Below are 15,808 nucleotides of genomic sequence, written 5' to 3'. Positions count from 1 at the left end.
GCAAAATCCACTTCCTCAAAATTGAAGCCCAATTCGTAGTCACTGAACGCCCATTTAGTTTGTGAATTGTATGTGCCCAGCAAACACATTTTCAATTTCGTGAGAACCCACCTCTAACATAGTGAAGAGGCCCTTAATCTTATTTTTCTCTTATTTGATTATCTTTTACATCAAGAAGAAGATTCGTCCTTTGAAATGGATTAAAACCATATAGCATAAATAAAATAACTGAAAATGTAAACTTGCGCTACTGAATCACTAATTGTAGTGAAAATCGGAAGAAACGCACCGCAATCTACAAACTGGCCGCCGTGTTTGTAGCTTGCTGAGGCAAATTATCAATCCCTACAACCTCACTTATGGACGAAACTACGTCGTATCCGCCTATCGATCCCTCCAATTTCGACCTTATTGTGGTCGGCACCGGCCTCCCCGAATCCATCATCGCCGCCGCTTCCTCCGCCGCCGGAAAGACCGTCCTCCACCTCGATCCCAATCCCTTCTACGGCACTCACTCGGCTTCGCTCCCCCTCGACGACTTCATCTCCTTCCTTCGATCCCAATCTCAATCTCCATCTCCATCTCCATCTCCATCTCAACCTCCTCTTCAAACCTCCGATGATGACTCTTCTGTCCCTCTTGGAACTCGCCGCCTCTACTCCGACCTCGAAATCAAATCACTCTCCTCCGAGCCACTCGACAATTCCAGAAAATTCAGCCTCGACTTGGTGGCCCCTCGCGCATTCCTCTGCGCTGATTCCATGATCGAATTGATTTTAAAGACAGGAATCAATCAGTACATGGAGTTCAAGAGTGTGGATGCGAGCTTCGTCAGCAGCGGAGAGGGAAAATTGGAGAGTGTGCCTGATTCCCGGAGCGCAATTTTTAAGAGTCGGAGCTTGCTGGGGCCGGAGAAGTATCAGTTGATGAACTTCTTTAAGCACGTGCAGGGAATTTTCGCGAACGGGTCCGAGGAGGATTTGGAGATTCCATTTGTGGAGTTCTTAACCAAAAGGGGTTTGTCGCAGAAGCTCAAATCGTATACATCAATTCCTCAATCATCTCTTTATTTTTCCACTTTTACTAATGGATTCTCTATTTATGGTCGAGTTTTTGAAACTATATGGTGTACTTATTTTCTTAATGTGTATGTTTATTTTGATTGCTCTGATTATAGGCAAAATTGTACCCTCAATTAACTGCCCGGATTTGTTTTTGATATTCTCACCTCTTTCTAAATTGTTATGTTTTACGGCATTGCTTGATATAGGTAGTGGATTCTACTCTGCAGTCTTCATGTCACAAGAAAGTTCTGCTTTATTAGTTCAACCAAATCCAAAACATCACGTAGTGGTGAAGTTTGATTGTGATTGTTTTGCTTAAGAACAGGATAGGTTTGATAAGTCTTTATCAGCCGTTCAGAATTCCCTCTGTTGGTTACTGATTTATTCATATGCACATATGTTTCTTAGCATTTGACAATTGCATTGCTACGTATTGGTTTGTAGTCTTCTTAACTTGCCATAACTTTGTCCAGGATTATATTGTACACTATAGCCTGGGCTGATCATGATCAGGAAAACTTGGAGTTGTGTAAAGATGTTATCAGTACTAAGAGTGGGATAAATCGGCTCGCTCTTTACCACTCATCCATTGGAAGGTCAGTTCTTGCCTTTTCGCTTATGGCTTTCAAGAGTAATCTTGCAATCATAGAAGAACAGTTCATATTCCAGAAAGCTAATTATTGTGTAAACTTTTTCTTACCTCATGACAGAATCATTAAATCTGAATATGGTATAAAGCATACGTCAAATAGTAAGACAAAGAGTTAGTGCTTGACATCTTGTTGCAGTGGTAGCGATGCTGCTGCAAAATATTTTGTTGTTTACCACTTTGTGCTTTTGCCTTTTTGTAGGAATTTAATGTGCAAGCAGTTTAAAGTGCAACAGTTGTATTTATGGCATGGTAGATGATCTAGCTAGTTCACTTAACCTGTCATTCATTGTCAAGTTGTAGATAAGTGTCTGATATTTGGTCTTATTAACTCAGCCTAAGATTCTGGATGTTTAGTCGAGAAATTTGTTTCTTTAGAAGGCTGTAAATTCCCTAGTGGACCTTGTAATCTTACCCATATTGTTCAAGCAGATTCCATCTTCCTAAATTATAATTTATGAACGTGTCTTTTGTTATTCCAGTTGTAGGCATTGACAATTAGGTACAGGGAAAATCAAAAGGTAGCTATTTTCTATCTGCAGCGCACTTCAGATGTTTTTCCATATGAAAATTCTGAAATGTAGAAGAAGTGGGTTCTGTAGAGTGCAGACTATAATATATATAGTCAAGTCCTCAAGATATAAACAGGCTAACTTGCCATGTCGTGCATTCCTGAGAACATATGTAAATGATCTTTTCCCATGACACAAACCCTTTGCATGTGGGATAACTATTGTTTGAAGGCTAATGTCTCCTTTAAAAATTGCCATCTGACATTGTTTAGAGTTCTTGCTGAGCATCCATCAAGTAGTTGTTTGAACTGCTTTGAAATAGAACTTGATACTTGATAGTAAGAGAACTTGATACTTGATAGTAAGACAAGCCCTTTTTATGCGAGAACTCGTGTTCGTTTTACAGTGTCTTTGGCTGCATTGTTGTTTTGCATTTAATTTCATGCCCAAAGAAGATCTGATTTCCACCTCTCCATTTGCTATATTCTTATTTCAGTGCCCTGTCTGCCCCTCTTAATTATCATTCTTTTTCCAAATCTCTGGGTAGTTCTTTTCTTTCTGACGTCTTGTCATCATTCAATAAACAACCAGATCGCGTAATTAGCGAATTAATTGGTAGTCACTATATATACTCATTATTTGTACTGAGTGAGTTAGGGTGCGTCTTTACCAATATAAGCTAACTATTAGGCTAATTTGCAACTAACTTCAGATGATGTAGTTAAAATAAGCTTTAGCTCAAAGAATCAAAGGATGTGAAGGCCTTAATTGGACAGTTTTTGCTCGACCTTTTTAGGTTTCCTAATGCAAATGGTGCCGTAATATACCCCATTTATGGCCAAGGGGAACTTTCTCAAGCTTTTTGTCGTCGTGCTGCTGTCAAGGGGTGCATTTATGTAAGTATAGTTACCTCTGTTTGTCTTAGTTGATTGTTGCCATTTGGTATGCGTTTTCTTCTGTTGCTTGCTGATATTTTCTATGTGCAGACTGTCTCTATCTTTGCCGTATTTTCTGATTCTGTTATTGTATTTTCTGATTCTGTTATTTGCAGCAAAATCTTTTGTGCACTAGCTAGTCTAGCTTTTATTTGGTGCATTTTTTATTATGTTGCATGATATTGGATACTTGAATACTTTCTCTGCTCATTTGGTGGTGTACAAAGGTAGAAGACTTGAGGTAGAAGACTGACACGCATAAGAGTTTGTCGAATTGGTAATGTCGGATAGTATTGATGGAGCGGTAAAAGTTAATCTAAGTTACATGTGATTTATCATTTATCCCTATAAAGTTATTTTGTATTCTAAGTTTCCTTCAAAGGCTTGACAAACAATGGCACAGTTTTTGGCTTTTAGACGTCTTACTATTTTTTCTCCACACATCTGTTATTCTCAGCTATAGCTGTCCTCAAGCTAATTTTAGGTCCTCTGATTGCCAATTTATGAGCCATGTTTCCATGAGATTCTTCGTTCACTGCAGTGTAGTTTGAATTTTCTAAATCAAGTGAGTTCTGAGATGCTGCTATTTACTCAAATTTTACTAAAACAGCTATCTGTATATTGCCATTTTCTTTTTTGGCATATGTCCCTTAATCTTCAGAAGGTTTTGTTGTTTTATTTTCAAGACCCCCATTTTACTTTTATCAGGATTTATGTTGAAGTTGAAGTAAAATTGCAATTCATGAACAATTCCTTTATTTTCTTACACTATTGAGTCAGCGACCAATGTTAGACCTTTTATTTATTTTGCACTTTTTAGATAATCCCTAATTTTTTTTCCATCTCTTTAATTTATAATACAGGTTTTAAGGATGCCTGTAATTGCTCTGCTCATGGATAAGGTTCGATTGATATCTGTTTTGTTTAATATATCAAAATCAGAATTTTCACTGATGGGCAATTCCATATTATGATATTATGAGCACATGTATATTTATTCCCTTTTAGTAATGTGATTCTTTAACAGGATGGGCGTACCTATCAAGGTGTTAGATTAGCATCTGGCCAGGAGCTAATCAGTCCTCAGCTGATTCTTGCTCCTTCTTTCGCGATTCCAACAACTTCACCTCGTGCTGTAGAGGTGAAAATTTCTAATGATAAAAGCCCCTCAGATGCCGAAGGGAAGGTTGCCCGGGGAATTTGCATTGCCAAGAATTCTATAAAGCCAGAAGCTGCTAATTGCCTGGTGTTCTTTCCTCCAAGATGTGAGCTTATTATATTCAGTTGTGCTGACAATTGTCATTGTCAAACGAAACATGTCATGTGCTAATTTTTTTTATGTAGCTCTGTACCCAGAACAGATAACATCAGTCCGTGTATTGCAGCTGAGCAGTAATGTGGGAGTTTGCCCCCCTAAGACGTAAGTATCTGTGAAGATTTAAAAAAATGACCCAAAGTCCCAAACATAATATACTGTTGTTCTCGATTGACTCAGAGTTACTTTCTCCTCACTTAGTCATGAAAATCTTAATTTACGACGGTCTTCTGAGATCAGATTTTTTAGTGCTGCATTTGTTTTTTTTTACTTAAATAAATTTGTTTAAACTGAAAACTAGAGCATCTTCCACGTGTTATTGTGTCTGAATTCCAGGTTTGTGACGTACCTGTCAGCTGTATGTGATGATGCTGTGGAAGGGAAGAAATTACTAAATGCAGCCATAAATGCTCTGTTCTCTATGGCTGTATCTTCATCACCTGAGAACAATGGCATAGATAATTTATGTGAGCACACAGAAGAAAAACCTTGTTTGCTTTGGAGCGCCTTGTACATTCAAGATCTGACTAAGGTTTCGTCTCTTGTACTTCACTTTTTTTTCTTCGTAAAGTTTAATTCCATGTCTACAATTGTCTGCATTTGCTCCCAGTGAGCATTTTGAAGTAGTAGGCTTTTGAGTTTCCTAAACGGTGCTCTAAATTTCAGGATAATTGACTTTTATGATATGTATTATGAGTGTGGATAGGTTGTCAATTGTTACAAGTAGTGAACAATGGGACAAAGTGTAGTCTTTAGGCAAAGAAGCACTTCCATTAAAATGATCATCCCATGTAATGTCATCACTTTTGTTGGGTGTAAATATTTGTTCCGTCAAACATATGGCAACATATAATGTAATGAATCGCATGTAAGGTCACCTTTCTGGTAGGTGATCCATGACACTTTCAGATTGAGACATTGAGTACGCAAACTTTGAGAACTATGTTCATTTAATCTTCATCTAATATGATCATCATTGGTTGCAGTTTCACGGTGTTTATGACTCCATCAGGTTCACTCCGATGCCAGATGAGCATCTGCATTATGATGATATCCTAGACGCAACAGAAAAGGTAATTTGTTCTAGAGCTCAATAACTGCCAAGGTTTGTAACTTGTGAAATGTAGTTCACTGTTGTCTGTTGTTAAAAACAAGTCCCTTGAGTAGCAAACCAATAATTTTTGTTACCTTGCATTTCTCTTTAATTCTTGCCAGTTAACTAGCTATGGCCATTTGGCTGTTCCTTTTGCAGTTCTTTAAAGAATTATTTCCGAACGAAGACTTTTTCACAGTGACAAGCGAATCTGAGGAGCGTCTTGATGATAGGAACACTGAGTTGGATCCATAGAGAAATATACTTAAAAACTTAAAGGAGTGTTATCATTAAAACCGCTTGACAGTGAAGGGTGAACTTACATGCTGCCAAGCCCGGTCCAGAGTGAAATACCCCGTGTCTGAAGTCAATCACCGATGTTCTAAATCTTGTCCCTTGCCTCAAGTGGGTATACTGTCAACGGCGCAGTGATGACCGGAAAGTGGTGAAATTGAGGGGATGTATGCGATGCTGGATATGTGGTCATTGGGGAAACCAAAGCTGAATGCATTTGCTACTTTATTCCAAATTAAGTGTTAATTTTTTCATGTTTAGTTTTCGTTTTTTGTTTCTTCTTATTTATTTAGCATAAAAGTGACGCTTACAAGTTTTGATCATATTAGCTAAACGAGTAATTTAGAAGAACTAGACGAAACAGTATATCTGGAATTCTTTTTGGCAATCTGACAAGGTTTGAGGGAAATGAGCACTGTGTTTTGGTTACGAGGTACTACTTAATCATCATAAAACTCCCATTGTCTATGAAATATTGTCCTCATTTTACTCGACGTGGGTTTTAAGAAATGTGAAGAAAAATTGAGCTGGAAGAATTAGTGGAATATGGGTTCAACATTTATATATTAGTTTTATATAGAATGTGAGTGTAATGAGTTAATGAAAATGGAGTTTCATTTACTAAAAATAGTAAAAAGTAAAGTGGATAATATTTTACGGACAGACAAAATTAGACCATTTCATGGGGAGTATGAGAAAATTTGCAGGTAAAGGAAAGGGTTTGGTTCGACTCCTCGATTCATTAACATATAAAACGAGGTCAATAATGATTCTAGTGATTTGTCAAATTCCTTACCATTTTCATAACGACTGCAAAAAGTTGTTTCAAATTCTAGCTGATTAAATGTGATTATTGGATATTCATATAAGGCAATAACGTGTGATTTTCCCTACAGCATTAACTCAAAATTTATAAACTCTAATCAACGTCACTAACATTCTTCCTCACACTTAATTTGTCATTTTCGACCACATATCACTTTCATTTTGTGGATTAATTACTCATTTGCACAAACTAAATTAAACATTTGCATACCCAATTCATTTGATACATAGAAAATTCATACTTCGTAAATTTTACTTTAAAATGGGCTTGTAGGCTAATTTTTTTTACCTAAATAGATATATTATACCATGAGCAATGATATGCTATATACCTTATATGAGCTCTTTATATGAGCATCACTCTCGTTTGACCCATGTTTAACATTTTTCATTTTGATTTATATATTTAGTTTGAAATGTTATTGAAATTTTTTAATTTCACACATTTCATAAAAATCAAAGCTTGATTTATTATTTTATTAATTTGTTTGAAATTATATAGAAAATGAGCAAATCAAGCTTTGATTTTGATGCATTTTGTGAATTTGAAAATTTCAATAATATTTTTTAATATATTAGAATCAAACTAAATATATAAATCAAAATAAACAACGTTAAATGTGCGTCAAACGAGACTGGTGCTCACATAAGGTATGCAGCATATCATTCCTCATTATGCCATATATTATTGGAGGAAGACATTCAAGCTATCTTATGGTAAATTGAGTTGAACATGTTTAATTGGAAAAACTCACGGAATTGGCCTTCAAAAACTGTATATTATTAATGCATGTTTGTATACAATTTTATTGCAAAATTGTATGTTAGCATTGAGACCAATCATACTCATTTATGGCGTCATTATGTGGCGCCATTTTATCTGTCCATGTTCTTGAGGGGGTCACGTTTGAAGTTGGGCCAATAGTAGGAGCTAGTCTTTATGATTTTCCCTGCGTGTTTGAGGGTCTAATCAAGGAGGATGATACTTATCCACTTTCTTCTTCCCTTTGCATATACTTCATCCGTTCCATAGTAATGGAGACATTTATTTCCGGCATGAAGATTAAGAAATTTTTTTATTAAGTGGGTTAAGTAAATGAAGAATAAAATATGAAATGAAAAATTTAAATAGATGAAGAGAGAATAAAGTAGTAAGAGAGAGTACAGTACGTGAGAAGAAATATGTTGACTTTTACTAAAAAAGGAAATGACTAAACTATTAGAGCATCCGCAATGGCGGCGAGCCCATCGGCTAGCCGATCCCTGGCGCTCGCCGGTCCGCTCGCCGAACCATTGCAGCCGGCGAGCGCCAAATCGGCCAGAAAAGCGGCGAGCGCACGCCGATTCCCTCGCGCTTGCCGATCGGCTGGCCGCCATTGCAGGCTCCCGATCGGCGAGCGATCGACAAGCGGATTTTTTTTTAATTTAATTTTCGAAACACTATATATACGCAACTTGCACGTCATTTTCATTTGCACCACTTGTTATAACGAGTACTCTCTCTATCTTAATTTCTGTACAAGAGCAACAAAACGAAATGGAGCACAACAACGAGCCTACTCCAGGGACGAGCGGGTCTCAAACCCCCACGGTACCCGTGGGAGGTGGATGGGGTCCGATGGCCGGGTACTACAACATGTACCCTTGGCAGCAGATGATGCCCGGGGGTGGTGTGCCGGGATGGCAGGGGATGCCGGGGGGGCCGGTGATGCAAAGCGGGCCAGCGATGCCGGGCGGGCAGGGGGTACCTGGGATGCAGATGATGCCGGGGTACCCGGGGATGCAGGGGACGCCGGGGGGGGGGGACAACATCTATCGCCCTAGTTTTGATTTTGTGACTGCTTCTTCGCACACATCGACCCCAGCGGAGACGCAGTTCACTGGAGACGCAGTTCACTGGGTGAGATACTTTCTCCTTAGAGGAGTTGGAGATAGATCTCGGGGATGCGGAGAATCCCGTTCAAACAGGGCGAGTAGGGCGGGGTCGGGGCGCGCCAAAGAAGAAGAAGGGGAAGACAGTGGTCGGCGAGTCGTCGCAGCCGGCTGGTGACGACAGCTCGGCACGGAGGAAGTGGACGGACGCGGAGAATGTCGCGCTGTCCAAGGCGTGGGTGAGTGTTTGCGATGATCCCCTCGCCTCGAACAATCAAAGGATCATCAACTTGTGGGCTAAAATAGCAGCAGCCTACCAGACATTTTTCCCAAAGGGGAGGCCACGGAGCGGGGAGGAGTGCCGGAAGGGGTAGGACCGAATCCGGGCTGGGGTCTCCCGATTTTCGGGCTTGTACGCCAACGCCCTCCGAATGCAGACCAGTGGCCAAACTGACGAGGACTGCAGGAGGATGGCGGAGAAAGAGTTTACCGTGCCCGGGCTTTACAAGGAGTTCGCCTACTGGAACTGCTACGAGGTGCTGATGGACTCCGAGAAGTTTCGGGCAGGTGTCGACGCTGGCTGGCCGAAGAAGCAGCGCCTGAACTATACCGGGGATTACAGCGGCGGCAGCAGCTACTGTTCCCACGACCTTCCCGAGGATGCATAGGAGTTCCCGTCCCCTCCCGCATTTCCTCGCCGCACTCGCCTGAAGTTGGATACTCTTTCACATCATTATGGTTCGTCGCACGAAGGGTCTCAGCAGCCATTTCTCGAATCTGCCGTAACCGAGGGTCTATGTCATGTTCAGAGGTCAAATGCCATATCCCCTAAAGGGTCTCAACCTAGATAACACAAATACAATATCATTACAATCAATCTATACAAACTTCAAACTACATACATTTTTATATACAAAAACATAGCATACTATTTTTTTCATAGAAGAGGCTGACTCGTTCATCCCATCAGTTGATTGTGTCCCAGGTTGAACTAGGTACGACACTGTGATCCTATTGTACCACGCCATATAGCCCGGATTAATGCGACTATCCATGGTCGCCGTTGCATGGACAAAAGTTGATTGGAACCTGTCGTGTCTCAAATCCCATTCATCAATGAAGAATTTATGTATCTTTGCCCAATCAGCGCCCTTCCTCCCACGGCGGTGACTTTTACACAAATGTCCGACATTACGTAGCATCCTATCACAATACTCAGGAATACACTGGTAGCGGTTAAATTGTCGGCAAACTCATCTAGCCTCGTGTGCCTCGACAAATGACTAGCACACCAGGTAAGTGTCGCACAAGAGGGATGCAGTCGAATCAATGCAGTAATCAGGCATGATACAATTTGCATACGGTCTCCACAGAAACTACAAAAAAATAATATAAAAATCAAAATTAATTTCATAGTATAGTAAATTCATTAACTAATACAACAAAAATAAATTTCACCTGGCCGGGACGAAGCAGTGATAATTGATCACGATAATGAGCTACTGAATATCGGGGAGCATTTCCAATTTCAGTAATTCCGTGCCACCTATACATAAAATTTATATCTAAAGTTACCAAAGAAACATAATTAAGTGAGCTAATGTAAAAAATACATTACTTGGCTCCACACGGGGTATACGGCGTGTGCATAGGTGATATCACAAAGGATGGCCTCAATGTGGCCATTCTTTCCTACGCCCATAGCTGCAAAAGAACCATAGGTCCACCCACATCTCTTTTCTGCCTGCCTACAGAAGCCTCGCATAAATAATGATACAGAAATGCTAAAGCAGCACTACCCCAACTGATAGTAGACACTTCGGCCGGATCGTCAAAGGCATTTAAGCATAAAGGGGACCTTGCACCCTGTGGTGTCCGATATAATAAGCCCCCCTAACAAGATCAAGGCATGTATACGTGCCCTTTGGATGTATGCTTAATCATGCAGCCCATCACCCAAAGGTATCGTCGCTTGGTGGATAAGAGATGTCATTAACAAACCGCCCTGCTTCGTTTCTGTTTCTCCGTCAGGTATCCATCCCAACATATCTCGACACTTGTTGGGCCAATCTTCATATCCGTTAGGGTAGTCACGGCCAGTGAAAACACGACCGTATGCTCTCAGACCCCACAGGTTTTGCACATCCTGTAAGGTTACGGTAACTTCTCCAACTGGTAGGTAGAAACAGTGTGTCTCAGGCCTCCAACGCTCGATCAAGGCAGTGATAAGCTTGCTGTCCATCCTCATCGGCCTTTCACATTCCAATACGCCTTTGAAACCCCATACATCAAGCCAATACTTCACATTTTCATGTATTTGCACTGCCCAAACCTTACTTTCCGTCCGACGAACTCTAAACACATTTGATGTGCCATTTGCCAACAATGAGGCTGAAATGTGTTCGTTTTGATGAAAGAGTAATGATGGATCCTCAGGGCCATAACATAACTGTTCTTCGGAACTTGAAGATGCCATCTGCTTCACAACATTCACCCAAAATTCTTTTGAAAAATATTGTAAAACATAACCAAGATTCAATTTTTATCATAAAAACTCAACAATCCAACTTCAATTGCAACTTCATTTGAAAAACATCAAGCTATATTCCAATTTGAAAACATGATCAAGATTCAAATTTTATCTTAGTAAAAAGGGGCGCAATTACAAAAATTGAATCACTTACTTCTACCCATTGAATTATATACATGTGAAACACACAAATAGGCAACAAAACAACAAAAATCGACCATCAATTCATCAATTTCGTCATAAACCCTAACTTTGCTAAAATAGGAAAAACCTGCACAAATTAAGCAAAAACGGATGAACGTAGCCAAATTGAAGGACAATTACCGAAATATGTTTAGAAACGGTTGAAATCCGTCGGAAAACTATCGGAAACGGTGAAAATCGCCGCTAAATTTTGCTCTCCGCTGCTTCTGTCAATGTGAGCGTTCTGCCCCCTTAAAACCCGACTAGAAGACGAATAACCCTTATGCGTCATTCCACAACGACGCATAACACTTATGCGTCATTAAGGAAAGACGCATAAGAGTTGTGCGTCATTAGAAAATGCCAAATGTTTGTGCGTCATTACACAAAGACGCATAAGCTTTGTGCGTCATTACCCGAAGACGCATAAGAGTTGTGCGTTTCATTAATAAAGACGCATAACGATTATGCGTCACTCCCTGAGTCGGAATACAACTAAAGCCCTTCATTAAAATGGAATTCTATTCACATGCATTACCAAAAATGGAATTTTTCCTTTCCTTCATTTCTTTATTCTGTTCAACTATTTCAAATGAAATAATGATACAGAGTTTCAATGCAAGAATATCAGATTTTGGGTTAGTGTCTATTTCTCATGTTACAACCACGGTGATGGGAACATATGGCTTATGTTTCCTTCGCTATAAAAAAATTATTTGTAAACGACACAAAAATTGAGATGCAATTATTTGCGTTGAATTTTTTTTAAATAATAATATAGGACGTAAAAGAAAACGTTCCTAGCTTAAGGAGAAATTAACTTAATCTTTTGTTATTTTACGATGCTTTCATTTGTGTCCTTAATTTTAGTTGGAGCACCGACAATAAGAATGTTTTTTGATGTGTTGGTGATATATTTAAAAATGCAAATTAGCTTTGTTAATTGCATTAAAATATGTCCTAAAAGATTTTTTTTGTTGTAGTGTTTTTAATCCTCCAGTTACTTATTGACGAAAATATATTAAACGTTTTTCTGGAGCAGTTTAGATTTGGCAGTAGTAATTTTTTGTCGAAAATATCATGAAGTTTTTGGCTGATATTGAATATTTTTAGTCTAAAAATCATCTATTCAGGTATTTGTGAGAACTTCCGATCATGCCGGTTTCCGACCAAATAAAAAAGACGGGCCAAATTTAACTTAGATGGACATTTTCAAAACATCATCTTAGTAGTAGTAATAAATATTTTAAAAATCAAAATAATATTAAGCGCACGAAATTTATGTGGCTGCAATAATTGATTGAAATGGAGGACGAAATTTATGTGGCTGCAATAAATTATGATGGATACACGGGTTTTTTCTTTTTTTATTCTAGAATAGAATTAACATTCCTCAACTGTACTGAACTTTTTTTTTGTTCCGGAATTAGGAAAAACGCATGACCCTCATGCGTCACCCATTAATGAAACGCATGAGCGTAATGCATTTTATGGTAAGACGCATGAGCGTGATGCGTTTTTCAATTTTTTTTTATTTTAATTGAAAGACGCATGAGGGTCATGCGTCTTAGGGTAAAACGCATGACACTCATGCGTCTCTCTTCAAAACATCAAATAGTTTGTAGTTCAGTGGCAAAAATGCCATATTGTGGTTGTGGAGACCTGAGTTCGAATCCCAGTTGCCACACTACAATTTGGGTTAGATACCCCTATATATGACTTAAATTCTCATTTCGTGAACTTGAAATTAGAAGTAGATTTGCTACTATACAGCCAAGAATTTTTGAGAAAGTCTCCGTATACATGCATATATATAATGTGTATATGACATATTGATATGACTTGGTGTTTGTTATATTCCTAGATATCGTCTCCATTAAATCTGCAAATTAGTTATTATAATTTTTATGATTGTAAGGTCCTTCATATTATTTTTTATGTAATTATTAAAATAAGCTTGTGTTGTGTGCCAATCATAATATTGCTGCGTAGTTTTATTGTTAGTTTTATACTTTTAATAATTTAACTACTACACTAATCTGTAATTTATCGACAAAATTTTAAGCATAATTAATTTTTATTGGTCATAATTTTTGTTACATAAAACACTTCAAAATAATTGTAGTGTGGCTGCTGGGATTCGAACCCAGATCTCCACAGCCAAAATATGGCATTCTTACCACGGAACTACAAAGCCATTTGATGTTTTGAAGAAAGACGCATGAGTGTCATGCGTTTTACCCTAAGACGCATGACCCTCATGCGTCTTTCAATTAAAATAAAAAAAATTTGAAAAACGCATCACGCTCATGCGTCTTACCATGAAATGCATTACGGTCATGCGTTTTATTAATGGGTGACGCATGAAGGTCATGCGTTTTTCCTAAATCCGGAACAAAAAAAAAGTCTAGTACACTTGAGGAATGTTAATTCTATTCTAGAATAAAAAAAGAAAAAACCCATGGATACACCAACTTTTCAACTTGCTAGGCCAACAAAATTGTGTTGATCGTATGATTTTTATTGCACATCATTTATTTACACACACAATATAAATATGAAATATATATTATCAAAATCAAACACAAAGGATGTTACGTTAGTGGTTGATCGAGTTCCTCCTTATCTCTTAATAATATATTTTTATTGGTGTTTGACACATGTATACGTTCTTCATCTTAACTTCTTTTTATGCGAGGAAACCTGATTGGACTCAACCCGAGGCGCAGGAAAAATTCTGCACAACATTAAATGAATTTGTGTCAAAGATTGAAGATTTCAAATGGGAAAATTATGACATGGTAAGTCATAATGAGATATACATTACAGAACAACGTACCTATATTTTTGAAAATGACATTTGTATATAATGTTTTGAAAATTAGATATTCTTTCCGATATGGGTGCACGATCATTTTTATATCATGTGCTTCAATCTCAAAATTCAAATGCTGGATGTGATTGACAATGCTCTGGTTACGGAAGAGATGGTAAAGCACAAATATGGAGGTGCACCAGCTATTCTGGTATGTTTAGTTAAATGCATTCAATATCATTTAGTACCAAAACATAATATCATTTTTAATCAACCTCATGTATGTTTTGTGTTAGTTGAATAGAAAAATTTCTTCCGAAATTATCTTGGAAATGGTGTTAATCCAACAATGGAGAGTATTGTCAAAACCTTAAAAATCAGACACATGACTCTACCATGGCAGAACGATACAAATAAAGTTGACTGTGGAGTTTATGTGATGCGCCACATGGAGACTTACATGGGTGGTCCAGTTCGTAACTGGAATTCAGGTTTAGCAAAGAACGGGACAGAGGCGTTCATAAAACTTCGTGCCAAATATACTGAAGCATTGTTTGTTGGAGAAACTAACAAGAAGCCTTTTCAAACATTTTCAATGATACAGCAGAAGTTTCAGAAAATAAAAAAAAAGGGGAAATCAATGTTGAAAAGATGTTTAGAGAATTTGAACCCCGTAAAGATGGGTTCTAGTTGTAATAGTAACTTGTAAGATATTTTGTCACGTTAAAGTATCATTTTATCAGCTTATATGTCATTTCTTCAGCTCATATATCATTTTATAAGGTTCTGTCATTTTATCCGCTTAGAATATCATTTTATCAGGTTAAAGTGTCAGCTTATATAGTTTCAGGGGCTAAAATAATAGTTGCACTTGATAAAATATCATTTTCAGGGGATAAAATGATAGTTTGAGGGGATAAAATGATAGTTTCACAAGGTAAAATGATAGTTAGACTTGATAAAATTATAGTTGCACTTGATAAAATGATAATTTTAGCTTATACATTTTAGGTTTACTGCTTAAAATGATAGTTTTGCTTCATAGAATGATATTCTGAGTTGATAAAATGATACTTTTGAAGATAGAATGATACTCTAAGTAGATAAAATGATACTTTTGGCTTATAAATGTTAGGTTTGATGCATAAAATGATAGTTTTGCCGCATAGAATGATACACTAAGTTGATAAAATGATACTTTTGCCGATAAAATGATAGTCTGAGTTGATAAAATGATAGTTTTGCCCGATAGAATGATACTTTCAGCCGATAGAATGATTGTTTTGCCGGGTAGAATGATAGGTATTTTTGGTGTATAAAATGAAATTTTTGTTTAATAAAATGATACTTTTATCTTATAAAATGATAATCTAAGCGGATAAAATGACAATTAGCTTATAAAAATGATAGTTTAGCGGGAGAAATTGCATATAAGCTGATAAAATGATACTTTAACGTGACAAAATGACATAAAACTGATAAAATGATACTTTTGCCGGATAGAATGATACTTCCAGCCTATAGAATGATAGTTTTGCCGGGTAGAATGATACTTTCAGCCGATAGAATGATAGGTATTTTTGGTGTATAAAATGACATTTTTGTTTAATAAAATGATACTTTTACCTTATAAAATGATAATCTAAGAGGATAAAATGACAGTAACCTTATAAAAATGATAGTTTAGCTGGAGAAATTGCATATAAGCTGATAAAATGATA

General features: G+C 37.7%; 2 protein-coding genes across 2 annotated transcripts; both read left to right on the top strand.

The window, feature by feature from the left end:
• The first annotated feature begins 151 nt into the window (after positions 1-151).
• Positions 152-6,271, top strand: LOC121745401 (rab escort protein 1-like). The gene is made up of 9 exons (XM_042139295.1): positions 152-1,039; positions 1,538-1,660; positions 3,022-3,121; positions 4,024-4,062; positions 4,188-4,425; positions 4,505-4,580; positions 4,812-5,007; positions 5,462-5,548; positions 5,728-6,271. The coding sequence occupies exons 1-9, from the start codon at positions 360-362 to the stop codon at positions 5,821-5,823; spliced, it is 1,635 nt and encodes a 544-aa protein (XP_041995229.1). The 5' UTR covers positions 152-359; the 3' UTR covers positions 5,824-6,271.
• Positions 6,272-13,932: 7,661 nt separating this feature from the next.
• On the top strand, positions 13,933-14,843 carry LOC121750944. The gene is made up of 3 exons (XM_042145658.1): positions 13,933-14,073; positions 14,158-14,298; positions 14,392-14,843. The coding sequence occupies exons 1-3, from the start codon at positions 13,933-13,935 to the stop codon at positions 14,794-14,796; spliced, it is 687 nt and encodes a 228-aa protein (XP_042001592.1). The 3' UTR covers positions 14,797-14,843.
• The last annotated feature ends 965 nt before the right edge of the window (positions 14,844-15,808 follow it).

The sequence above is a fragment of the Salvia splendens genome, chromosome 1 (assembly GCF_004379255.2).
Source record: "Salvia splendens isolate huo1 chromosome 1, SspV2, whole genome shotgun sequence".
NCBI classification, from domain to species: domain Eukaryota; kingdom Viridiplantae; phylum Streptophyta; class Magnoliopsida; order Lamiales; family Lamiaceae; genus Salvia; species Salvia splendens.
Note: the sequence above shows the minus strand (reverse complement) of the source record. Positions and strands in the feature narration are given on the sequence as shown.

Bases quoted from the DNA above. Each gene is read 5' to 3' on its own strand.
- LOC121750944 (XM_042145658.1), top strand. From the start codon at position 13,933: ATGTATACGTTCTTCATCTTAACTTCTTTTTATGCGAGGAAACCTGAT. The intron at 14,074-14,157 runs GTAAGTCATAAT...TTTGAAAATTAG, and splicing joins AATGGGAAAATTATGACATG to ATATTCTTTCCGATATGGGT. The intron at 14,299-14,391 runs GTATGTTTAGTT...TTAGTTGAATAG, and splicing joins GAGGTGCACCAGCTATTCTG to AAAAATTTCTTCCGAAATTA.
- LOC121745401 (XM_042139295.1), top strand. From the start codon at position 360: ATGGACGAAACTACGTCGTATCCGCCTATCGATCCCTCCAATTTCGAC. The intron at 4,063-4,187 runs GTTCGATTGATA...ATTCTTTAACAG, and splicing joins TTGCTCTGCTCATGGATAAG to GATGGGCGTACCTATCAAGG. The intron at 5,549-5,727 runs GTAATTTGTTCT...TTCCTTTTGCAG, and splicing joins TCCTAGACGCAACAGAAAAG to TTCTTTAAAGAATTATTTCC.